This window comes from Anastrepha ludens, chromosome 4 (genome assembly GCF_028408465.1).
Source record: "Anastrepha ludens isolate Willacy chromosome 4, idAnaLude1.1, whole genome shotgun sequence".
Lineage (NCBI taxonomy): Eukaryota > Metazoa > Arthropoda > Insecta > Diptera > Tephritidae > Anastrepha > Anastrepha ludens.
This window is the reverse complement of record NC_071500.1, coordinates 1,119,402-1,146,779: the sequence shown is the minus strand read 5'-3', so window position 1 is coordinate 1,146,779 and position 27,378 is coordinate 1,119,402. Positions and strand designations below refer to the sequence as shown.

Below are 27,378 nucleotides of genomic sequence, written 5' to 3'. Positions count from 1 at the left end.
TACTTTTGACAAAATTAGTAAAAAGATATTGCAAATATTGAATTGTAGGAATGATGAAAGATGTGATTTTGATCAATGTTATGAATAACTTTTTAGTATTCCTTTAATACTTTAAAAAAAAAATAATAATTTGCTTTTTGTTATAAATTGGATTTATTTGTTTTAATTTTTTTTGTAATATTAATTGCCTAAAGTTACCTAAATATAATCTACGAGTATATATCATGAATAATGTGAAATAAATCAATTTCGGCATGAAATCGACTGCTTTTAATTGCCCACAGAATTAAATGCGCACCAAACGCAGAGTTGCTATCAAATAAATGTGTTGGGTACAGGGTAAAAGCCATGCTGTAAAATATCTCATGGACTAAATTTTTTCAGGACCTGCTGATTACCTGTCATCGTTTTTTGCTTCATCTAAATGTAACGCCTTAAATATAGGTCGCAAAATATCTCATCCACTGCATTTCTCCAGGACCTGCTGATTAAAGATCTACTGATTGAGAGAGCTCGTCATAAGTAAAATATTCATTGTCATTGATTATATGGCGACGTAGTCACTTTGGGAGCCTAATATGCGGATAGAAGTTGAATATGTTTTTTCCGAAATTTTCAATACTTTGAGTAACTTAAATTAAATCGGAACGAAATTTTTTGGAAATATCCCGAATATCGAGCCTCTTATTCAATCGGGTGTTGGTCAGCATATTTCTTTAGGGCAGTTATTGAATATGAACCAAATTTATAAAAACGAGTTTGCAAAATTTTTAAACCCAGTGTGACCTACTGATAAGTTTCTTTTTTACTTTTACTTTTTTTCCCCGGGCCCGGAGTTTTCAGAGGGGCCCGGACTCGAGGGTAATTCCAAGAAATTTCCTGCTTGAAAAAATATAGTAAATAATACTTCTACCAGAGTTCCGTCACAGACTTTGTTTGGTGTCACCATATCGAACGTTATGATCACGATTACGAAGAATAAATATAATATGGTGATACAAAAGTGTATGTTATTGAGCTCTTATTAAAATGGAACATTTTATGCTACTGATTTATAAGGTAATTAATAATTATAGTGATGATTAGATTAAATTTAGATAGTTGTATTTTAAATGAAGACCAATTTTGAAACGGAGTTATTCTTTAAAGCAATTTGTCCTTACGTTGATAAAGAATTAAATGTAGAGATAGCAATAATACTTTTTATAGACTAGAAATTTTTGATTTTTCACTGGGTATATTATTATATAAATAATTTTTTAATTCTTTTTTTCTTTTTTTTTTTAATTCCATTTTTTAATATTCTGCACCCTGCCAGTATCGGTTGCCGGCGCCGAAAGATCGTTCAGCGCTTTATCAAGGATCAAAGACTACCATCGTTCTTGTTCAACTCAGAGTCGAGTAACAGGATTGGCAACTTTGTATTTGGAATCTGAGTTAGCAAGGAAACTCGACTTCGATGATATTATAAGAGCTTTAGCCTCAAATAAAGCAAGAAAAGCAAAATTCTAAGCATCGTGGCCGTCACTTTCAAATATTTGTAAGGCTCACAAAAGGAATAAAAATTTTTAACTTTTTCAGTTGCGTTATTTATTTCAGATCTGCTGAAGAGTTTTCTAAAATTCATTTTAATCAATATTTCATAATTAATTCTATCGAAAATTTTATCAATGAGTGTTTCAATGTTTAAATGTTATATCACTATAACATAATACGCATTTTGATAAATAAAAAAAATTTGAAGGGGCCCGCATCTCAAGTTTCCCCCGGGGCCCGAATACTCTCTCCACGGCCCTGTATAGAATGGCATTGCATGCAAGATTTATATATTGGATTTGCCAACGTAACTTGCCATTCTCATGATGCCAGATCAGTTACACTTAATTGTGAATTGCATTTATGGGATTTGCACTTGATTTTAGCGTTAGAGCGTTTTTTATCAGTCAGTCTAAAATGCTCCGGTATAAGCATTTTCTTTTGTAGTAGTAATGCTGCATTTATTCTGCCCTTCTTCCAGGGCTGCCCAATTTTGGTGCTCTTTTCTCAAAAGGTGAGCGTTGTCCAGCTGAGTTTAATTTATCTGTGTACACCAGTTCGTCAAAATAGTTGTGAAAAATGTATGTAATAGAATATATAATCTGTGAAAGGGTTGAATATTTCTTGTTTTTTTTTTTTATATGAAATATGTAACATTTGCTAGGGGCGTATGGCATTATTACGAAAATGGAGTGAACTTTTTTTAAAGAAAACGCTTTCAGTTCCAAAATACTCTGAATTGAATAAAATTACTCAATACATTATCAAATGACTGGGATCGTAGATAATGATTCTCTTATTTACAGTTAAGCACATAGATATCTACACAATACAAATACACATACATTAACATATATTAAGACAAATTTCACAAAACTATTATCTTTAAAAAGGAAATTGCTTACTGATATTTACACATAAATATATACATATGTCCTATAAATCTTAAGAATAGGGAGGCTGGTTGTACTAGCTGCCACCTCCTAAAATGGCCGAAATGCTAAATCCTTTCCGCTTTGGTGGCGAATGGCTCGTTGTGCTTTCCAGTTGCACCACCTGTGTAACATTTGACTGAAGAGTAGGTACTGTTTTTCTCTCATTATCTTCAATGGCGCGCTGTGGCAAGTCCTCTGTGTCAGTGGCAAGCGAATGGGAAGGGATTTCGTTAGCACGTGTTGTCATCGATGCATCCACGAACGAGGGATACGGAAAATGTTCGGAAGCTGGTGGCATCGCTATGGACAAGTTTTGATCTTCAGCAGCCACATGTGGTAGGTGCGCATGTTGTGTGTAAACGGGCTGTGATCGGCCGAAGTAGGTGCAAGCCAAGTCGACCAGCGATGGCCGAAGCATTGATTGCATGTTTTGTTGCAAATGTTGCATGAACGACGAGTGGCCACCGTTGGCGAAGGCAATACTGGCAGTTTGCTCCGACAGCTGTGACCATTCAAGTAATGTCGGTTGCAAACTCGTTTCTTCAGCCACAAATAAATTAGACCCACATTCGCTACCCACATGCGCATTAACGATCATCTCTTCGAGCGGTGTCGATGCTATCGAGCCGGCAGACTCATTTGATCTCAAGCGCTTAATTTGTGGTCCATCGTCATCGGTATCGGCATCCGCTACAATGTCAACGTCCACAAAGGCGATGTCATCGCTGTTCGGTTGTGCTGCCTTATCGGAACAAATTGATGATCCCGACTCGCTGGTCACTGCAAACGTTAACATTGTTGGCGAGACAGCGCCACGCTGACTGTGGGAATGTGCTTGAGGCTGCGATTGCAATTGTCTTACTCCGTGGTGGCGCCCTGTTTGTTGATGGGATTGTTGCTGTTGTTCGGAGTCCTCGTCGGAAGGCGATGAAGACATTTTACGCTTGCTTCGCGATTGGCCCGTTTCGCGGAAGCCTTTCGCAAACGGATTGTTGTCTATCTTCAATTTAGTGATGCGATCATTCTGTGAAATGTAAAGTGCAAAGATAAAAATTTCGAATTTATAATGTATTTGGATGTTAAAATGTAAAAAGCAACCGCATGTACACACGTATGCCAGCATTAATTTGTCTACCTATTAATATATGCACAAGTAGTCTCAAAGTGGCCTAATCCAGTGATAGTCTCGCGACCGTCCGATTTACAATAGGCGATGTCCATTCATACATACATATATATGTATGTACATATGTATATTAAACGTAAGTTGCACAGAATTACTTTATAAAAAACCTATGCTCTGTTCTTTGGCTTGAGGTTACCACTAAGAAAATGGACCTTATTAAGAAAGAATGGGCAAGCCATCCGGAGTCAGACAATAACATGACATAGCGGATTTCGTAATTTGTATGTATGTAGAAGTAGTTAAAAAACGCACATTGATTTGGTTAATGAGTTATGTATGTACATATGTATGTTAAGACTGGCGCCCCAAGATGCGGAAACAAAAACACAGCAAGTGCCCAAATTATCCATTCAGGCATAGAGCTGGCACAAAAACTCAATGTAGACGCACCAGAATTAGTTGCGATTCGGGTTTGCAAGAGGCGTTACATGCTAATTTGAATTAGACGACCAGGGTGTATTTGTTTGATCCTTTTGAGAGTAGGTGTCCAGCAGATCCCGCAAGCAATCTGTGTATACATTCATACATACATACATTTCCGATTTTTGTAATTTCTTTTATTTAACATTTACATCTTGAGAACTTAAAATTAGAATACAAAACAGAGACATTGTTGGAATGCATTTTTTATTATGATCTGGTAGATAATTTCATGGCTTTTATTTGTTGAATATGATATCCGGAATACATATGTCCGCCGCGGCTACCAGTTACATGGTCCATTTAATCAGTCTAATTTTTTACTACTTTTTCCAATAAATCTGAATAATAAATAAAAATCCCTACACCAAATATTTCACCTAATGGAAGGATAAAGGTCAACAATTTGCGAACGACGACGAATGGACATTTCGGCGTCTTCTTCAACACTTCGCTCTATGAGCCTCGCGAACAGATTTATTTGTTTAAAGTAAACGATAAACGATTTATGATGTCTTGCCAAACTTGACTGATCAGAAATGTCAACACAGTTTGCCATTCTCAGCTGACAAACTATAGTCATCGATAACGGTAGTTCTCAATATATATATAACGGTATTTCGCAGCAGTAAAACTTCAGCAGTTGTAATATCATGCTTGATTTATTGGCTCACTTGAATAGAGGCACCCAGTTAGCCTACATTTTTTGCGCATTAAAACTCTGAAAAGGGATCGTGTCTTAAAGCATTCTTTGTGTTTGGTCAACATCTTCTTAGTTCTAATAAAATGGGAAAGCAGAGGCACTTCCAAATCGCAAAATTGCCAGAAAGAATGATCGAGTTTGTTGCAATGTTTGCAATTTCTACAGCAAAAATGAAAGAAATGGCAAATATTGCACCCAGCGAATCCCCTGTTTGAAGAGCTATTCTAAAAGCGCCACATCTAAAGCATACAAAATCACAAAAAACCGCAATTGTATAAATTTCGCAATAAAAACCCACTTCGATTTTGCGTGGTCCCTTGGCTTGAAGTTAGTAACGAAAAATTCTTTAATTCGAATCATTAAAACGGTCTGGTCTGAAATTTCATTAGGCTGCCAGGCTATACAAATCCAAACGTATTTACGAAGAAATTTATAAACAAGGTGGCAGCACAAACTAATAAGTTTAAAATAATAAATAAATAAAAAAATTTCCTATATTTATAACTATTATTTTCTTATTTGTTTAGTGCCTCTATTCAAGTGAACCAGTAAATTAAGCACAATATTACAACTGCTGCGAAATACCGTTAGATGGAATAATATTTTGGTTGGCTTAATAACCATTATCTTCCATACAAATAACATAATTGCCTCTATTCAAGTTAACCGGACTATAAATCACCAGTTATCATTATATTTATTAAAATAACGTACGCGTAGTCCATGAAAATAACGGTGACTCCAATATGGTCCACTCAGGCACATCTGCTAACAATTCGATCAGTTGTCAAATAATTAGGTTTAATTTTAATTTTCTTGCAGTGAGTTTGTTTTAATAGATAGTTAAACTACTTTCTGTCAAGTCTGGGTGGGAATGTAAAGCGCAAATTGGAACTCTATTTATTGTTCTTTAAATGAAAGGAGTCAGCTGAAATGACGTGAACCAAGTATGAAAGCAGAAATTCCAGTGACTAAGTACTGCTTAGCTCTGTAACGGTACAAATTCGATTGGAGTGTTTAATTTGCATTGACACAGTAGTCTTTGCTTGAGCGATGCATTAATGCTAGCCGAATTCTAATAAAAGACTTTCGGGATAATGCCAGAAATGCCTTCTCCGAAATAAACCTGCCAGGGGTAAATTGCTGAAAGAGATATTTTGTGTAACTAATTTTTAATAGTGATTTTTTAATTAGCCCTGACCCGCCATCGTCAAAACGATAACGTGCGTTTTTATTTTCAAGCTATTATTATATTGAATAAATGAAATTTATCAAATGAAAATTGCTCATTAATATCCTTTTACATACATATGTATACTTGTTGCAATGCTTCCAAAAAATGTGTGAGACGTTTATAAAAGAAACAAAATAAAAATTTAAATATTGTAAATAGAGAAAGAAATAAAATAAAAAGTTATATTAATAAATTGTAAAAAAGCGATTAAATTCCTCAATATACATTTGGTTTTAATTTTTAACTTCTACGAGTGGTAGTCCTCAAATACTGCCTGATTGTCCTGTCGAAAACAAATTAAAATTATTTCTTTCTTTATTATTATTATCATGTTTCTTATTTTGACATTATTGTTTTTATTGCAAATTTAATATGATATTTATAATCCAGAGATTCCATCAAACCGAGATTCACCCAGATATTTTAAGTTCTGAATAACGCGGGAAATGCTCTACAGCTTCCCTGGATCCGTGCTCCCCACATTATAAGCAAACGCTGCTGCACGCCTATCACAGTTATACAGGGTGGGCCAAATAAGACCTACTAATGTTAGGCACAAATAACTTTTTTATTTTTTGACATATTTATTTTTCTCTTTTTGAAGGTTATAATTGAATTGTTGGAAATTTATTATGGAACCACCAACAACGACTACAATACGCTATTCGTTTTACACAATTAACCACACAAATTGATTTTTTAAATAATGTTTTGATGTCGGATGAAGCGCATTTCCATTTAAATGGTTATGTCAACAAATACAACTGTAGGCTGTGGGGCTCTGAATATCCAAGGGCAACACACTAACATCAGTTGCACCTATCTATGTAAATGTGCTGTTTGGTGCCGTGTTATGGCCACTAGAGTTATCGGTACATATTTCTTCGAAAATGAGGATGAAACGCTGGAATCGATTTCAGGAGCTTCTTACAGAACATTGATTGAAAACTATTTGCGGCCAATGGCGGAGCAGTATTCTAATTTGTGGTTTCAGCAAGATGGAGCAACTTGGCATACTGCTAGGTCTTATTTGGCATACATTAGTAGGTCTTATTTGGCCCACCCTGTACAATCTATTCGTGTTAGTGATAGTATAAATCGAGTACGAATGTGATCGTCATGTTTGCACATGACCTTAGCATTTCTGCAAGTGGACAACTCTTCAATCTTGTCCTGCATTTTCTGATCATGCCTTTCTGAAATACCCCGTTTTTCGCCATATCGTCTACTATTTCATTCCCTTCAATGCCCCTGTGGCCTGGACCCAATCGAAATGTAGTTTAGAATTCGCTGCCTACCTTTCTACTGCTTCCCTGCTCTGAAGAACGACCTCGGACGTTTTACCAAACAATATAATTGCTTTAATGGCTGCCTTACTATCTATGTAAAAGTGAACCTTGAATGTGGCGCCAGTAGTATCACAACCTTCGTATTATTCGTATTATTTTGTCAGCGCATTATTAGACAAAATATATGTATATACATCAAGGACTTTTCAACAAATATCTTTCCTATCTACATCTGTGAAAAAGTTAAAATAATTGCGTGAAAAAGTTATAACCACTTTTCTTTCATATGCGTATTCACTTAAAAAGTAACTGTTATTAGTAATTTTAACTGATATACATACTTTTTTGTGCACAACAAATAACCATACTTTGCTCCAAGCGTATACGCTGGGTAATGCATTCTAAGCATGCGATTTCACTCGGGAGCATAATAATTGAGAATGGAATAAGTGGTAATCTTATCCAAGAAGGCAGTTTATGGCGTAATTAAAATAGCTTTAATTAGTCCATACTTAAAAAGTGTGATCACCTAGAAATCTTCCTATGCCGTCGGCATATTTATTTTAATATTTGTTGGCACATACAAAAATATACTTCATGTATCTACAAACATATGTATGTATGCATTACTAACCTGGTAGGCGGTTACAGCCACAAACTCGGTTTCGGGAAATAAAAATGCCTGCTGCGGCGCCCAGGGTATTTGAGTTAAATCTGCAGTTCGGATCACGTGTATACGTGGTTGGTACTTATGCATACTGGCCAAAACAATCTGAAAACATGCGTACACATATTTGTATATTCGTACATTACAATTCATTTCAATGCAAGCATGGAAGTGCGTCTTATACGATAGTACGATCAGGTATTTAATGTACAATTCTAATACCCATTCCAAGGAGTGCATAATACATATCTGGGTGAATATAAGTCAGGATACTTACATGGCCATTGCTATCCAGGGTGTTATTGGTGAGCTTCACTTTGTTAAAGAGGATAGGCTGGGCCTGCCAATGAGCTCCGGATGCTGGGCTGTCTGGGTGCAAGTACATCCGTTGAGGGCTCTGAGGTTCCGCACCACCGGCTGGCATCCATTGTGACCCTGAGAACTTGTAGCGACAATCGCCGATCGGCACCATTTCCAGCAGAACACAGTAATTAGCCTCATCCTCTAGGCCGGAGAGCGAAAGCCGCATCGAGGGAAACATACGTCTGCATAAAAATACACATACATACATATATAGTAGAGGGCTTCTTATTTGACAACATTTCTTTTTTTTTAATTTTTGTCACGTCTTACTCTACTTTAAGTATTTTAGGCCACAAAAAATGTTTAAGCATCTTTAAAGTAATATTTATGGGCCGCTGCCAGCAAACGAAAAATTTTAAAACCCGACCATGACGAGGTGAGAATAGCGATAACACGACTAAAGAACAACAAAACGGCAAGTCTTGCAAAAAATCCATGAAAGGAGAATCGACACACATCATCTCTTTGTTGATTTTAAAGCTGCATTGGACACTACGAAAGGTAAGCCCGCAAAACTAATACGGCTATGCAAAATGACGCTGTTCAATACCAGCCACGTCGTCAGGATTGTGTAGGACCTCTCCGAGCCGTTTGATACCAAACGAGGTTTCAGACAGGGTGACTCGCTGTCGTGTGACTTCTCATGCGAGCTACAGAACTTAATCGTTCAGGCACCATTTTTCAGAAGAGCGTACAATTGTTGGCGGTTGCCGATTTTATTGCAATCATCGGCCTTAACCATCGCGCTCGGGATAAAGAAGCAAGGCGAATGGATCTGGTGATGAACGAGGATAAAACGAAGTATCCCCTGTCTACAAACAAACAGTTGGCGCACTCGTGTATCGGCACCCACGTTTATTTAGAAACCACCTTTAACACCGATAACGACTGACATTGTTGACATTGACATTCAAATCCTACGGAGTGCTTGTTTGGACTAAGTAGGCAACTGGGTAGTAAAGTCCTCCCTCGACGACCAAAACTAACACTTTATAAGTCCGTCCGAGCGTATGGCACAGAATATGACAATATCCAATGAGGCGTCCCTTGGATTGTTTGAGAGGAAGATTCTGCGGAAGATTTTTGGACCTTTGCACGATGGCGGCGGCGAGTATCGTAAACGATGGAATAATGAGCTGTATGAGTTTTACGACGACATAGACATAGCGCAGCGAATAAAGATCCAGCGGCTTCGTTGGCTGGGTCATGTCGTCGGGGATGGATACAAACGCTCCGGCTCTGAAAGTATTCGATGCGTAACCAACTGGTGGTAGCAGAGGAAGAGGTCCCAGAACCAAAACCTGCAAACCCTGGGTTTGGCTTTGGCGGAATGGAAGCGAATGGCTAATTTTCGAACGTTGTGAAACAAAAAGCACGCACCTAGCATGTACATACATATGTACATACGGTATATACATACACATTTAGCCAATTGTAGATATGGATGGATTGTGCGTAAATATTCTAAAATAAACTCTGGCGACTTTATACACTTTATGTATTAATTGCAACATTCAAACGTACATGTACATATGCCCATATGAATACGTACTGATCTATATGTGCATGTTTGCATTCCGGATGTCCAGAGTGGGCGTAACAAATATTTACTTGAGACATTTATATTTACTCTTTACCCGTCACTTTTCTGTTATTTACAATAGACTTGCTTATTCAGAGAAGAATAAAGTACGAAGGAAGAACTATAGAAGCAAGCCAAATGGTCGTACATTTGTATTGGGTTTCCCAATAGGGACATAACAATTTTGTACTTAAATACAAACGAAGCTTTAAACTTTTGGTGATCTGGCAACATCAAAACATAATTCAAGGCTCTCATTTTTATCATTGCTATTAAAAATTACTGCCAAAACTCTGAGTCGGCAGTCCAAACTTCAAGTGAATTGTTTATATGTAATAATAAATTCGGTCGAAATATCCAAAATGTCGCAGCTTCTATTCAAATTGAATTCAGCCTATTCTACCCTCTTTACAGAACTGGAAACCTCTCAGTTGACATTCGGGAGAATTTTGTACCTTTAAAGTTAAAATCACCTGAAGAAATGAAGCGACGGAATTTCTCTCAATGTTCGTATTTAAAAACCCTGTGGCACTATGCCTTCTACATTTATATTCATGCATACACTAGACTGCACATACATACATACACATGGACGTGTTTGCAGACAAGTATGTATAAACTGCACATAATCAACAGCTAAAAGGATACGCCGAGTGGCCAGCAGGTGGCCGAGCGCTGGCGCCAGTCATGGTGTTCATATTTTTTGTTTCGGTTTATGTGTGCGCTCCGTTCTCCAATTCTTCCCTCAACTTGAATTCCAAATCACGAAATCATTTGTGTGCAAGTGCGTAAACTTCTCAGTTTGCGGGCCGTAGTGCACGAACCATCAGCGAATAGCTGCCGAATGATTAATTATGAAAGCAGCTTCTTTTTAAACTTTGTACCATATTATGTATGCTAAATATCAAAATTGATTTTCGGATAAACGACTACACAAATTAAAACCTTCGTCAAAGTACACTCGTACATACATACATACATACGTGGATGCATTCAAACATAGATAATCGGTAGCATCGCCAAAATACCTTCCGTGATTTTCTTGTTTTTGTTGTCTCGATATACATATGCACATAGTATCTGCGGGAGGGTGATCTTCGCAGCGTATCTATACGCAGATCCATGGCCATCACATGTCATACTGTGGACAGGTATCGATTACACAGTTCGGTCTACCAACGTCGTCGACTGACAACTGGCGCCCAACAATTAAAAATTCAAATAACACCAATAAAAACTAAAAACAAAAAAAATGCTGCACACCATTGATGCTCATTCCGAACCCTTTGCTTTGCTACCAGCTTTGGTGTGTGCATGCACATACATATGTACATGTGTATGTATGCAGGTATGGTTGGCTGGTTGCACATGTGTGTCCATTAAACTTGTACATCTGAATAGCTCGAAATTCCGCCACTCACTACTACTCATAAATAATTCATACAATTCGAAATCAGCTTCCTCTTAAAAACTTAACCTTTTTCTCGCTTGCATGAATTTGGGCGATTGTGTGAGAAAAAACGGCCAGAGATTTTGGTCAACTCCAAATTATTCTGATTCTGGAAGCGCTACCATAAAACGCAGTTCAAACGTCTGCGCTGGAGCGTCGGTGCATACACCAACCAATACAACTAAATGGGTCAGAGAAGCTCTGGTAGCTCTATGCTTGGCTACTGGCTTGGCCAGTTCACTTTGCTTTGTCTGCTCGATCGTTTAACGCGTTACAGTGTCTCGCTTATCGGCCGTCCGATCAGAATGCTTGTTGAAAGTGTGAAATTGCTCGTAGTATTTGTCGGACAATGGATGACACGCTGCGGACTTTGTCAACGCATCATTTTTTATGTGTGCGACAGAAGGTCGGAGAGCCACACCATTGGCGCCGAAATGAACATTGGCTGAAATGGGCGCACTGAAAAAAATTGCTGGTCGAATAGAATGGCAATACAATTTTTAAATACCTATCCAATGTGAATCCACAGAAAGTGACTTCGTTACAGTATCAAAGTTGTATTTCTGGCGATTGCTGGTTGGCATGTAAAAGTGCCCTTCTTCTTGGTTGTTGCTTCATCTGTTTATTTACATTCTCATTGAAATTTTGACATTTGAACGACCGCACATACGTACATATTTATAAGATGCAGGTGTCAATAGACGTCATGGCTGTCCATGGCTTAAGTCCAAAACATAAGGTTGTATGCAAGTTAGGTATTGTTTTGCCAGCTTTGTACTGAGCATCAACTGATCTTGATTTGCGTTGGGAACATTTGAAGGCGAAATGGCACAAAGCCCACAAATTCGTAAATTATAATACCTAGTTCCAAACAAGCTGGCAACTCCATGTAACACACGTTCGTACGAAAGTTACAAGCATTCAGTGATCATTGTGCATACATCCGTACAAGTACATACAAACATACATATTTACATGTATGCATTTTGCGTGCACTTGGCATATACCGTAGAATTTTCGCATCGTTTATTTGTTTGTGAGAAATTCTTGTCGCGCCGACACTGTCGCCGTTGCCGCCATTACCAACGTAAACAATTCACAGGCGCCATTCTTTGATGACCACTTAAGCATTTTTGACTAATGTCGTCGCGCCATTGAGGATCGCAAAGTGCGCTGCCTTGTGGCGGCATGCCACGCATTCACAGTTTAGTTCCGAAATTATGTGTTACGTTGGCATCTACGGCTGCTAAGGACAAACGAACAAATATAATACAATTTCTACTTACATTTATATACGCATATGTGTGCATGAACGTAGATGGTCAAGTACTTTGATCGAGCACTTGTAAGAACACGCACTCATACATATACATACATATGTATGCATGTAACGTGAGTCGAACGAGCACAACCTGTTTTTGGGCTGCCACCGATTATGATACAAGTTTTACAAATTGAAGAATTGACTAAAGATTCGTTTTTTGACTTACCCAGCTGCGTTTTGCAATCGTTATGAATTGCAATAACAACACATTTTATTAAAAAGCTTCTTACCTGCCACTCTTTGTTATAATCATTTCCGTGCCAATTTGATGAAACTGCTTCCAAAGCTGATCGTTTTGCAGTGTTACCTCTACTCCTGGCAAAGAGATTCTCGGTGGCATTATCACGTGTCGCGGAAGCGGAATGGGCAGCATGTGCGGGAACGGATCTGTTATGTGTATGAATACATGAATTAATACATACATACACATATACATACATATGTAGTTATGTGTTAGAAAGCAAAAACAATTACATTTTCATACGGAAGGAAAATCGATAATTTATACCAACACATATCAGATAACAGACAAAAATGATAAATTATATGCAAGTACATACATACATACATATGCATTACTTAACAAGCCTTGTGCAACAAACCACAGAATGTATGTACATATGTATGCTATACACTATCGGCTTGGGTTCGATTTGTGTTATAGAAATATGAATGTATTGATGTTGTTCCACTCACGGAGGGACGGACCTACAACGAGGGCAGATGCTTTTTATAAGAAGCTGTTTTAAGGCAGAATACGCTCGGAGGGTTGCCATTATCTGCCGCGGGGAGACTGTTGTTAGAAAAAAAAGTTATAGTTGCTATACCATGGAGAAAAGAATTCAGAAGGTGTGGCCAACATCAGACTTGCTGACGTTGCCGCAACGAACGAAGCCGACCCTTTACTTTGTTGCTGTCTGAACAACGACTGATTGGACGAGTGTGTGAATCAGCGACATAACTAATTTTTTCTTTGTCCCGGTTGGGGATCCCAAAATTCCACGATTTTCGAGCAAATTCATGGCATAGTTGAAAATTTAAATTTTATTGTTCACAGCTACTACAACATAATATAATTATTGTTTACTAATATAATTATTGTTTAAATGGCCCATCCACGCTACCAGATAGTACTAAACGTCCCGGTTGAACACGCTTCGGTGTTAGCACATTACATACATATGTATCGCGTCAAATTCAAATTTATCGACCGAGTTCTTAATAGCGGTCATCACGACTACGAGAGCTCCATTTTTTATTATTTGAATGCGATTTACAAGCGAAATTTCTTCTTTTTCTGTATGCACTGTGAACAATAAAATGTCAAAGTTGTCATGAAACTAGACTTTGAAAAACAAAGACTTTGTTGAAAAACTCTTGAATCATCAGTTCAAATTTTAACAGAGTTGGTGGTTTCGTTGAAGGAAATATTTTTTTGTTAATAATCTTATGTTATAATCTTTGCTGCCTTTGCTGGAAGACAGCCAATCGAATCGAAAGTCATCGTCTAACGACTATTTAGAGGATTAATTTTTTAATCAGTCTTATACAAATGGCGATCTAAATACTTCTAAAAGCTATTGTTCTCAACCCTTGTTCTTAGCCCTAATACTTCTGCAAGAGAAACCGCTTGTACCGCCATGGCGTATTGTTTTGTGCGAAGCGGTTTGCTTAATTTATAAAGAGCAACAGCCGTAAGCCTGAATTGATAAAAGAAATATAACGCAATCTGACGAGGCGAACTCGGCGGTCAGTCGAAATATCTATCGCTTGATCATTCTATGATAAAAAGCTATATTATAGCGGAAAGTTAGATCCGACATTTCCGTTGCCACGACAGTCGGTTCTACGTAAGCGGAACGACCCGGATTTATATCCGGCTATGGACTGTCACTTCAGCAGCATTCCTCGTATATGCACGGGGAATGTTTATGCTGCTACAACAACAACAACATCCGACATTTCCAACCGTTAAGTCTGAAGCTTGACTTTACGTTGTTTTGCATAAAATATTTGTTAATGTAAAGTTTGTTTAAAAAAATGCAGTTTTATATTAGATAGATAAGCAACTGGTATAAATAAACATAGGCGCCTTCGATTCACCACTTCTCTGCTCGCTATCTGTGGGCTGTGCTCGCTTGAAGAAAAATTTGATGTAAAAGCAGCAAAAAGTTATCTAGCAAGATTCATAAAACTAGTATAACTCTCTATTTTCAATGCTGCCCACTCTCTTTTTAGAGAGATTCATTAGACCGCGTTTATGCATGGAGACTTATGTTACTTTAATTTTCCAAATTCTCTGATGTTTCTGTCGTGTTCACGCCTTGCAACTTTTAGTTTTTATTATGCAGTCAACAGCAATATTGAGTAGAAGGAGAACACAAAAGGTGGTAACAGAGCACAAGAATCACAACTAATGAGTTGAAGCAACAAATGTTTCTCTGTATGAACGCGGTCTTATTAATACTCATTAAGTGCTTCCAGGTAAATGTAATTTTCGGCTGCTCTTTTACAGGGCTACCAACATCTGTTTATTTATACCAGTTGCTTCATCTTGCCAACGCTTGGCGAATCGAAGAGGTCTCATATCTTGGTAGCGCTGGAAAGAGCCATCATAACTTCATTTGTTTGTGAGTTTTCCCAGTTTTATGAGGTATAAACGTACTCGCTAGCGGCGAACCTTACTCGATAATTTTGTTGTTGCATTCGCATGCATATTTTTCGTCAAGGCGAATCGAAGGCGCCTAATGAGCATTTACGTAACTTTCAGTCTTCTTTTTAGCAACATTTAGTTTTCGAGTTACAAGTGAAGTGATTGTGTGGTTTGAGCTTTTGTTATTTCAGGATGGAGATGTGAGCTTCAAAATATTTAACAGATAGTTTTATTGACAAAAAAAAATTGCAAATAGCGGACGCCTCTTGGCACACAATGGCAAAGCGGCGGAGAAAGCTTCTCATAAAAAACCATCTGCTGTTCGGAGGTGGCATACAACCTCCGTAGAACCTTCCATTGAGGAAAAATATCAAGACTCACACCACAAATAGGAGGACGAGCTCACCACAAAAAAAAAAAATCTACAATATATAATAGGTATATATATAAATATATAATGCGAGAAGTGGTTATTATGCACTAATACTGCCGCTATTCCTCTGGAGAGATGCCAAAAGTTAATAGAAAGTTTTGTAGATGTGAAGCAGTTAAAACAATGGATACTCAGCAAAATAGTAGTCAGGTAAGAAATAAAGAAATAAATAAGTTAGGTTAGGTTCCACTGGCTGGCCGAAGCCACGCAGACATGCAGAGATTATTTGGTCCATAGCGATACAAGATCAGAGTTCTATTTTAGCGAAAATATGCATCACTCAAGATGCGCGTACTGTTCGCGAATTTTAGGAGTCCCCAAGTCCTCAAGCTTCAGTTCAGGTATACACTATAGTTTTCCAAAACTGAGAGCACCCAGGCAGCTTGCGATAGAGCCGGATAGCAGCATAGGAGATGCTTCAGGGTTTCTTTTGTACCCGGCTCACTAAGTAATCGTTAATAGTTTAGCTTGCAAGGATGCGCTGCAACTGGGCAGTAGTTAGTACGCCAACTAAAGTTCTACAGTTCCTTCTATCGAACGCTATAACCGATTCAGTAAACCTGTCATCATATGCGTGTTTACACATGATCCTGGGTTCTTGCAATTGGCTAAACTAAGCCGTCTGCCTCTCTCTCTCTCAACATGTGCTCCTCGAGTTCTTTTTGGATTGTGCGTAGGGGCTTGTGCCTGACTTATTTGATTGATTTCCTGATTCTTTTGCTATTTCATCCACTATTTCACTTCCCTCTATGTCTTTATGCCGATTTGAAACAGCTAATTTCTGGTTTTCTTTCACTTCAATAAAAGTGCGCTATTTCAGTGTCTGGTGTCCGGTCCAAAATGTGAAAAATTTCGAATTTTCGAACTCCTTATAATTGTAGATATTGAAATGTTATTTATGCTATGTTTTTTTTGGTGATACTGAAATAAAAGAAAATATTTGTGCAAAACCAAATGTTTTACTACATATGTAGGTAATCGAGTATAAATAATCAAACATATGCGGACGATGTTGCCTGTTTGTTAACAGGCCCTTCGCTTATGAACATCTGCAGGAAAGTGCAGAAAACTCTGGATCTGATTGACACTTGGTGCTGTGCGAATGGAATATCGGCAAATCCCAGCAAGACTGGTATTGTCCTCTTCACCAGAAGAAAAAAGCTTGATGGACTCGTTCTGCCTAAGCCAAAAGGAGTCACAACCCAGCTATCCAAGGAAATTATATATCTTGGAGTAATCCTCGATAGTAAGCTCCTATAGAAATCACACGTTGAAACCAAAACATCGAACGCACTGACAGCTTTCTGGCAGTGCAGAAGTGTATTTGGGAAAACGTAGGGTCTTTCTCCTAGCAAGGCCCTATGGATCTACACGGCTATGATAAGACCTATTATCACCTATGCATCAGTGGTCTGGATGAGTAGACTCTCTCTCGTGAAAGTCAGGAGGAGCTTATCGAGACTACAATGCACTGTGGCCATCTGTTGCATCGGAGCTTTTCCGACTACTTCAGGCCCGGCTTTAGATTTTTTGATTGGTTTACCACCATTTGATGCTTTTATCCAAGGAGAGGGATTGAAGGCCATCTGCAGACTGAAACACACTGGGAACTGGTACGACCCCTGTCCTGCATTGGAAAACAGAGAAGGGATGGAGGTGTATGCAGTTGAAGAAGCGATGAGATTTGTTGTGGAAAACCGATGGAGAGGTAGATCTCTATGTATGCAGCGACAGGCAAGCTGCGCGTATAGCCTTAGACAGCCACACAACCACATCAGGGGTAGCGCGTCCTGTAAATTCAGGCTGAACTATGTGGGAGACATAACAGCCTGATGCTAACATGGGTCCCGGAATACGTGGGTATCGTGGGTAACGAGATTTCTGACTCCTTAGCTAAGATGGGCTCTGATGTCAACTTCTTTGGCCCAGAGCCCGTTTTGCCACTCCCTTCTGCGGCCATCAAAGCCACAGTTAGCAAATGAGTAACTACAACCCACAAGCGAGCTTGGCAGGTTGAGAGAGGCTGCAGATGGACTAAACTGATGTTACCTGTCATGTAAGATCGACTGTCCCAAACCCTTCTGTCATTAAGCAGAAGGGAGTGCAGACGGCTGGTTGCTCTGATGATGGACCAATTTCTGTGGGCAAAGCATAGAAATATCGAAGTAGGCATGAGCCAAACGTCACCTGCTCTTTCGATTGCATTACCGCCTGCTTTTATAAAGAAATCAGGGCAGCCATAATCCACGTTCCCAAGAATGATAGAATAGAATACCGCGGTTTCCCAAGCGCAATGACGTCAGTACAAAATATAAACAAGCAAAAAGAAGAGGGGAAATAAGCGAAAGTGAGCGGAAAAATAAAGAATAAATCGTGCATACCCTTATCGCATATAATGTACTGACGTCGTTCAATTACCAAATTTTCCAATAATAAAAAAGCGGTTTCCGGAAGGCACCACCTTCTGTGTGTTTTCCATCGTGTTTCGCTGATTTTTTGGTAAGTATATGCTAAAATAGTTCCTAAAATCTCACATTAGAACAACAAACAATTTCATTGGAAAGGGTAAGGACAGGTGACGAATCGTTGACGCACAGCACAGCAAAGCATCCAAAAAAACATTGCATATTCTGATCGAGGTCTGCTGAAAGGATCGGAAAAACAAGAGTTTTAGTTACGAACTAAAGCTACCAAACTGAAGATAGAGTCAACGTTACAGTTAAAGGTCAACAACAATCGTTTCAACTAGGTGATGAAAAATGGCACGCAGCCAGTAAAACGATTGCATAATTTTGATGACCGCATCGTCTTAAGAAATGGGGTTGCGAAGCGTCTAGCCCAAGATAGTTTCTAGTATTTTGTTATATTTGGTTTTTCTGGTAAAATAAGAAAAGCTAATGTTCTTTATCCCATGAAACTTAAAAGGAGAACAGTCTCACCTTCGCTATGAGATTCTGGATCGATATTCATTAAATCAGGCAAAAAGGCTGACGGTTAATGCTTCTGTTTAACGGAAGTGTCCTATCTGCGTACAAGTAACGGCACTAGATATATCTCTAATCACTATTACATTTGAGCTGAACAACAAAAAAGTCCTAATTATAAGATCGCAGAAAGAAGTGATTCGTTCAAAAATTAAGAGTGGAACAGAATAGGTTCTCTTGACACGAAACTGCTCTTGAGAAAAATTACTGATTTTTACATGTATGTGGTTAAAATTTATGCAATTGGTAAGGAGGCTGGTACAGTGGATTATCGAGGAGTTATTTCGCGTGACGAGACTCGGTAAGCAACGGCAATTTTGCAGTGGTTTTTCTAATAGCGGTCGCTTCCTAAGGCTTCGAAGGCATTTCTCCCATAGTAAAACTTTTCATGAAAACCATCTACCATCTATTTAGATAAGGGACACATGCCCGAATTTTGAGATACATACATATGCTTAGAAAGTTCGAGAACTTATCCCATTTCCATAATTTTTTAAATAGAGAAACTGAGATTTTTAAGTATTTGGAAACTAAAATTTAAAATGTTTACTTTGTTACCTGGAATACGTTGCATAATTTGTTGTCGATAGATCTCATGTGCAATTTGTTGCTGAATTCGCAAGTCCACTATTTCATTCATCGTCATCATATTGTTTGTTTTTGTAGTAGCAGGTGATGTTTGCCCAGAACTTTTTTACTCGTTCAATATTTACTCAAATAAACTTTTAGCGGTATTTGACTCCAATTTCTTATTATAATTTCTTAATTTGCAATTGGTTTTCACATTTTAATCACTGTTGGCACCACAACGTATGTATGAATGCTCATTTATGCACATACCTTCACGAATATAAAAACAAATTTAAGCACAATCATGCAGAATGTGCGTAAGTCTTTATGCAGCTTTCATAAATGCGGAGTTCGTCAACAAATTTGAAGTCACGTCGGCACTCTGATTGTCTATCGGTCTTTTTAGCGCGATAATCGTATAGCGTTCTCGTTAACAATTCGGGTGCTAAAGTGTCGATATTGTCACATCTGTAAATCGCGAACTCGCGAGTCGCAAACTCTCAAACTCTTTTATTACTCATTTTCCAAAAAGTGTTAATGATGATTGTATCTGTTCCATCCGATCGTGCAGCGTATGTCTTTTGTACACAGTAAATAGTTGTGCATATACTCACAACGTTATAGTAAAGTAATCTATGTGTGTATGTATGTATGTATGGGAATTATATGCATACATACATAACCAAGCAAACTGCAAGTTTCAATAATCGCGCGAAGGCGTTAATTCCATTAGGTGTTGACAGTGGTTCTAGCCGTAGCTTCAGTTTAATAAAGACTTGAAGGTAAACATCGCGCGAGATAAAGCAATTCAACGACAATATCAGTGGCAGTGAAATTCAAATATGAGTTGTCACTTGGCTAAACAATTAGTAGCGCCAATGGCTTCAGTTGACAACTATTGTGCCAAACACAATTCAATACGTATGCTATTGCACTCGGATACATGCTGATTCACCAGCCGCCAGACGTGCCCGTCCCTTACAAAGTTTTCGTTTAAACTGAGTGCTGTCGATAAAGTTTACGCATTCAAAAATTCGTCGTACCCTAGAGCCAGTTTCATTCGAGTCGATTGTAATCGGAGATGTGCAAGTGAGCGTAAAAATACCTTAACACGTTGTGATGTGAAGTAATTTGTTGCACCACTATTTCAAGCGAGAATCAAAATGCCGCTTTTGTGAAAGCTTGTTTTCTCCACTTCGTGCGCTCAATGTCAATACGATCACTGAAAACAGCAACAACCGTTTCGTTCGAAGCATTTTGAGAGCGAGAGTGAGCACGTGTCGAATGTGAAGAAATGCCGAGAAAAGATTTGATTGGCTGCTTCGACTCCAAGCGGATTTGTGGTGAGTGTTTGTGTACGTTGCGCTCGATTTGAGGTTGTTTGGTTGGCTTGTTTGTGCCTCCATTTTGAAATTAACACTCTTGCCGTTGGTGATGAAATTGACGCTTGCAGCTGTTGACTTCCAACACCGCCGCCGTCGTCTTTGCCTTCTTCGTCTCCACCAGGATCCTCTCAAAAGGCGCTGGTGCCTCTTTTTACATCAATCTGCCATCACTTTTAGACTCCGCCCCTTTCAGCAGCTGTTGGCCCTTTACAGGTAGTGATCATTGCAATGGCGATAGCCTTACTGCGTTTAATTAGCAGGCACATTGTATTATACTCCTATACGCAGCAAAAGGCATAAGGTGTTTGTGTTGTTGTGTTTTTGATGGGCCGTTGTTTATATCGCTTCGGTTGTAAACTCACTTAACTATAAAGTGCGAACTCGCCAGGCATCACATAAAATACAAGCTGTTACTGTGGTTATTATCGTCTTAGTAGTTGTTGTGTTCGATATTTGTTGTAATGTTGTAAGTTAATAGGTACATTTTAATTACACGCCATGATGTTCAATAATTTAACAGAGCTCAACCGCTGCACTTTGTGTATGTCAGAGGCCACTCCGGACGCAACGATGGTGGTCTAGCTTTGTAAATCGACTTTGGGTCAGAGGTAATAATATGAAAAGGTGGTGCCAAAAATTAAATTTGGAATGTTTTACCATAATGAAACATTTGTTTAAGTAATAAAGTAACTTAAATCCCCATATTTTGAAAAATTATTTGTACATATGCGGTTTTAGTGGATTCTCGAAAGTAGCTTGATGCCTCAAATCCCGTAGATCAGGATGCTGCTCAACAATTCAGAATGTTTCATGTTGTTTTCAAAATGCCAAAATAGTAAGTACAGCAACTAATTGAATCTGGTTTGTTAATGCGAAAATCGGATCCTAATAATTATGCAGCAAAACTTGCAGAAAACAGCAGTAAATCTATAAATCTTCTTTGGGACTTTATTCATGCGTCTTTACCAGTGGTGTTAAGTAGTTCGTAAATTTTAAGACTGGCTTTTCTCTGCTGCTTCATCCTGAAACCTCCCTGCTGCTTCATCCTGAGCCCCAATTTATTTCGCCGAAAGAGTCTGATCAAATGCCACATTTCTTATTTTGAGGTACTTTCAGTGAGTGACTTTACACCCCAAATAGAAAAATGCCGTATATACCCCGACTTGCAAACCGTATCCGATAATACGTTACGCTGAATATTAGGGCATTGCACACAACATACAACTGTCTACGTTTCTGCTTGACACCACCTTGCGTCGTATCAACTCCTTTTGAGACTGCCTCTCCATAGACTGCCCCTCCTCCGAAAGCGGGAAATTGCTTGCGTATTCAGTTTCAATCAGTTTCTTCCATATTTGGTACCTCGAGTAGTCTGGGAATTTTGAGTCGATACAATCTGAATTGCCTTTGTATCGGGATCCTTAGAGATCAGCTAACCATTCACTTTCCGATATGGATAATTCAATTTCTGAGTTTAGGATAAAGTTAGTTTAGATGGTGTGGGCACCCACGGGAGTGTTAGCGAATCCTTTAAAATTTGTGTTCAGTGGGCTGAATAAAATAAAATGTCTATAGAGATATTCCAGTTTTAAAGGAGCTCAAGTGGAAGGTGCGCTGAACACACGACTCGCCAGGTACTCTCATATATTGATGATATATTAAAATCAAAAAAGATTGCATATACATCCACCAACTGCATTTATTTTATTTACTATGAGTTTAGCTCAATGCGTTTAACTTCGGCAAGTGCAACAAAAGCAACTACATCGTTTTCTCGTTTCATCGCATGCACTGTATGTGTTCGGATTCCAAATCTTCGGTGTTACAAATTAGTTATTTCACTTTTGAAACCTCCGGTTATCAATATTCATTGGGCGGACGACCTCCAATGACCACCAAATGATGTTAGTGGCGCCTCAAATTTATTTATAACTATGGTATACATACATATACCTATGTCTGCCTGTACACTGTTTTAGCTCAATTAACATCCATCACACCGAGCTGGCGACTAGCCGGCCGGACGGAAGTACGCCTACCCGTGCAGATAGTCGTATGCCGAACAATTAGCAGTGCTGACAAATTGCAATGGAATGATTACGCGTCGCATTTCGTTCCTAGTAGGTGGTATATGTTGAGTTGGTATTTACCGGAAACTCTACCGGAAAATCAACAACAGAGTAATCCCGATTCGTAGACACCCGGGGTAATATGCACATGGGTAGGCAAATAAATTTCCGTATCTGATAAAACAGTTTGTGTGTATGAAAGTCTATCACGTTTTTGCACTATTTGTCCGCTTACCTTCTACATACATATGTATATGCGTACATACATACATATGTACGTATGTGGAAAGTTGCGCAGTGGTTCATCGTAAATTAATTCTTATCTCAATATTGCCGCAGTACGAGTAAGTGTTTATTTGAGTTATTTCGCCTTTTTTCATTAACATTAAAATGTTTACTTTAGAATTAAATTGATATTGTTTCTACTACTGAAACGAAACTGCAAACGAAGGCGTGAATCTGATTTCATTGCTTGCGGCCGATGATAATAAATTATATTTTGCGTTTGGTACATGGGATATTTCTTAACATCTAGGCACATACATGTGCACATTTATTGCTACCTTCATAGCCAATCACGGCTGCATGATTTACGTATTAAGTGGGGTTGATCAGCTAAAAGGGTTGTTCCATGCCCCGGTGTAAGTTAGTCATAAAATATTGAGTGTACACCATTTTGTATTATACATAGGAACACATGTAGGCCAAAAATAATAGGATGGCCTATGTAATTTTTGTACGTTGTTTTGTTCGGTACTGAACCTTCACTGAAGAACCATCGCCGGTAAAGTTTATTTCAAGTGATCGAAGATATAATTATTCACAATGTGTATAGATTTTATTTAAAATTCCTTGTCTTAATCATAATACTTCATCAAAATCTAGTTCTCTCAGAAGACTTAGTATGGAACGGCTCTGGGCTGTGCTTACGTGCCTTTCTTCTGGGCATACCACGCCGAGATGTTTATTCCTTATTGCCGGCATTATGGCATCGCATTGGATAAACAGGTTTACCGATGTTTCCGGGAATACTGCAGTGACCTGTGAGTTCGTTCAGTACTCGGTCGTCTTTAGGAGGTTTATAATGGGCTTAAATCTCTCCCTCCCAGTAAGAACCTAGCAAGGCGTAACTCCACAGCTTGGTGTAGTCTTAGCTCTTCACTTTTCAGATCTTTCATTTTGTCTCATGTCAAGGAAGGTCCCAGGTCCGTCATGCACACAAATGCTAAGCGTTGTTAAAGCTGATCGTATTGTTAATAGGCCGGTTCTCAATATCCACCCTACTGCTCCGTATATTACCATTGGTCCTACTATCGTGGTGCACATCCAACTCAGGATTTTTTAACTACAATCCCAGGATTTTCCAGTTAAATATTTTCACTTCATGGGAATTCAGTTGCTTTGAACAAGGTTACCTTTTGACGGGCTTATATTCAGACCCATCCTAGCACATCATCTCATCATTAGATTCCAAGCTCCTTGCACTATATCGCAAAGTATATTCTCGAATTACCTTTTGTTATCTTCCTCTTCTTTTTCATCTTGGTCCTGGTCCCTTAGTTGGGTTCGGCCTTCCTCGTACGCAATCTCCAGGTTCCTCGGCCCTCAGTTGTCCCTTCGTTGGCTTTGCTTCGCTGCATATCGCTTTTAATAGTGTTTAGCCTAGATTTAAGGGTTGGCCATGCCCCATTGATGCTATTTCGATCTTCTCATAAGGTGCCAATTTGGCTGTGGCGTCATTTGACTGTCAGCGTGTCAACAACTCAAGAACTTAAGACGAATATGAATATGTTTCTTTCAAAGTTGAGATTGCAATATGTATGTATGTATATAATGTTTAGCATTATAGCCTCGTGAGTGCTTGGCACATCGGCATCTTTTTGTATTGAATTGTATCTCCATGTATTGAATGTTAGGAATTATAAGCGGCATAGACAAAGTCTCGCATCTCAGTTCTACACCTTCAGCTTGGATAATATTTTTCCATGTTTCGTCCGATAGTCGCTTTAATAAACTTCCTACCGAAGCAAAGATTTCTATCTGAGTTTTTAATGAAGTTTTCCTCGACGACATGTGAGTGGAGAGTGCCCCGCTTGAACTAACCGAGGGTGTAGCGGCACTGTTTCCGGCACGTGTAGCGGCAGTTTTGCCTGTGATTGAGTGGGAGTGGTTCGAAGTGCTCACTGATTCCAGTAAGAGCAGACCTTTAACTCTCTCTCTTCTTCACCGACGTTGTCCTCCGGTCAGATCCACAAAAAAAGGACTCCATACAATAGAATTGGCTTTATAATATGTAGTATTACAGAGCCAAAAATCACTATAGGGCAATAGGCACAATGAAGTGCAAATGTCTCGTCTCATTATCGTTATTATTATGGCATTTGCAAATTTTGTTTTTATGTCGCCATGGTAACCTGCAAATGCCTCGATGCCAGACTATTTGCACCTAATTGCGAGTTGCGCCTGGTATGTACATACAGGGTTTGATTGAAAAGTAATGAGCCTTCCCGCGCGGAGCGTCTGCCAAGCGATCAACCGAATCGGCTGGTAGGGGAAAATGATCGTTGGACCTTCCCCTTCCACTAGAAACCGGTCCCAGTTCGCTTTTGCAGTGGCGAAAATGCAGCGATCGTTGGAGCCACGTTATTCAATCAAATTTTGCGTAAAGCTAAACAAAACGAGTACCGAAACCATTGGGCTACTCAAGGAGGCTTACGGGGACCAATCTCTGTCCAGTGCCCAGGTAAAACGGTGGCACAAGTCGTTCAAGGAAGGCCGGGAGGACGTCGAAGACGAACAGCGATCTGGAAGGACTTCGACGACGCAAACAGACGAATATGCGAGGCATCGTGCACAAGGAGTTTGTACCTCCAGGAAGCACTGTAAACGCAGTGAAAAGAAAGCTGAAGGGGAGGCGTTTCGACTCCATCGAGGCGATCCAAAAAACTGTGACAGCCGAATTGAACGCGATTCCGGCGCATGAGTTTAAAAAATGTTTCCTGCAGTGGAAGGACCGCTACCAGCGGAGTATTGACGCTCAAGGGTCCTATTTTGAAGAATATTAGTTGTATGAGCCAAAAGGTTTAATAAAACTGCTTAAAAAAAGTAAGGCTCATTACTTTTCAATCAAACCCTGTATAGTATGAATAAAGGTATGCATTTAAATATGTGTACGATAATATGGTTTGCGAGTGAAGGGTATCTTCAGCAGCCTGAAATATTTACTATGATCGCGATGGCGACGGAGTTGAAGCTTGGACCTACGCTGTGAGTCACACGTACTTGACATTGCGACGCCACTTGACGGCACTGTGGCGCTCATTCCAACTGCGTAATACGCCGACATGTCGTGCGTTAATGCTAATAGATGAGTGGTCAACTATTATGTCTGCCTATTGTTCCACTTAACAGCTTTAGCCCTTTTATGTGCAATTAACAATTCGATTCTCGCAACAAATGCCAACAAGAAACGAGTCTTGTATCCAAATAATTGAGAGGTGTTTAATCGCGTTTTTATGCCTCCAATGCCACCGCTCCTTGCCGCACGCAGCACACTTGTAAAAATATGCACATACGTAAACATTTATATACAAACGTTCAAATCATCACCTCGTAAGTATAAGCATTTACATATGTATATAAATAAATACCATATAAGTTCCCTCTTGTACGTATGGATGCAACACCGGCAAGCTGGCGATGATGAAGATCGCAATGCCTATGATTTACATATGCACACAAATACACACATACATTCATATGTAAATGGCAAGTAGTGGTGTAGCGTAGCTCATCGTAACTCTCGAATTATCATAAGCAAATAGAAAAAGTCGAGCAGGCGCTACTTGATATTGTTGTTTATTTCAGTGTAGCTGCTCAACTGTTGCTTGGCTTCTGTTGCCACTAATGATGGCATACGGTGTTGTGGCTGCAATATTTTTTACAGGCATTCATAAATATGTAGGTATGTACATATATTTTATTACGTGGAAACCACGAACCGGTTGCGAGTAGCAAAATTTCGTATTCCACAAAACCGTCGGAATCTTCGTTGGTCACATAAAAAAAAAAACGATTAAGTGCCAAATCACTACTGGAGGTCGTCCCGTCCTGCTGTCGCTCCTAAGTGAGTAAGACTCTTTCTTCCCTAAGTGCTCACTTGAGCAATGCTCAAGGGCTACTGACTTCTCAACTGTTTCACCAAGCACAAGTACATATGTACATACATACATTCACATTAAACATTCAACTATGGAAAACAAAATTCTACCACATCCACTTATGGCTAAACTACTAAGAGTACACAGTTTTTATTTAATAACTTAAAGCATTTGCAATTAGTTCCTTTAGTTATAATAAGTTTTTGCTTTACTAAACCGAAATATGTTCAAATACCTTAATTCCATAGTTAGTTCTTATGTTCTCGGCCGCCGTGGCCGAATAGGTTGGTGCGTGACTACCATTCGAAATTCACAGAGAGAACGTAGGTTCGAATCTCGGTGAAACACCAAAATTAAAAGAAAAAGAAAAGCTTTTTTCTAATAGCGGTCGCCCCTCGGCAGGCAATGGCAAACCTCCGAGTGTATTTCTGCCAT

The 27,378-nt window shown here is 39.0% G+C and overlaps 1 protein-coding gene across 1 annotated transcript; it reads right to left on the bottom strand.

The window, feature by feature from the left end:
- Positions 1-194: 194 nt before the first annotated feature.
- LOC128861466 (T-box transcription factor TBX6L-like) lies at positions 195-20,659 on the bottom strand. The gene is made up of 5 exons (XM_054099605.1): positions 19,318-20,659; positions 12,920-13,076; positions 8,248-8,515; positions 7,938-8,075; positions 195-3,495 (listed from the first exon to the last, which is right to left on the bottom strand). The coding sequence occupies exons 1-5, from the start codon at positions 19,406-19,408 to the stop codon at positions 2,506-2,508; spliced, it is 1,644 nt and encodes a 547-aa protein (XP_053955580.1). The 5' UTR covers positions 19,409-20,659; the 3' UTR covers positions 195-2,505.
- Between the last annotated feature and the right edge of the window lie 6,719 nt (positions 20,660-27,378).

Excerpts from the sequence above, each read along its gene's own strand:
- LOC128861466 (XM_054099605.1), bottom strand. The coding sequence starts at position 19,408 with ATGATGACGATGAATGAAATAGTGGACTTGCGAATTCAGCAACAAATT. Across the intron at positions 13,077-19,317 it reads AATTATGCAACGTATTCCAG|ATCCGTTCCCGCACATGCTG; the intron begins GTAACAAAGTAA and ends TACACATAACAG. Across the intron at positions 8,516-12,919 it reads ATTATAACAAAGAGTGGCAG|ACGTATGTTTCCCTCGATGC; the intron begins GTAAGAAGCTTT and ends ATTTTTATGCAG.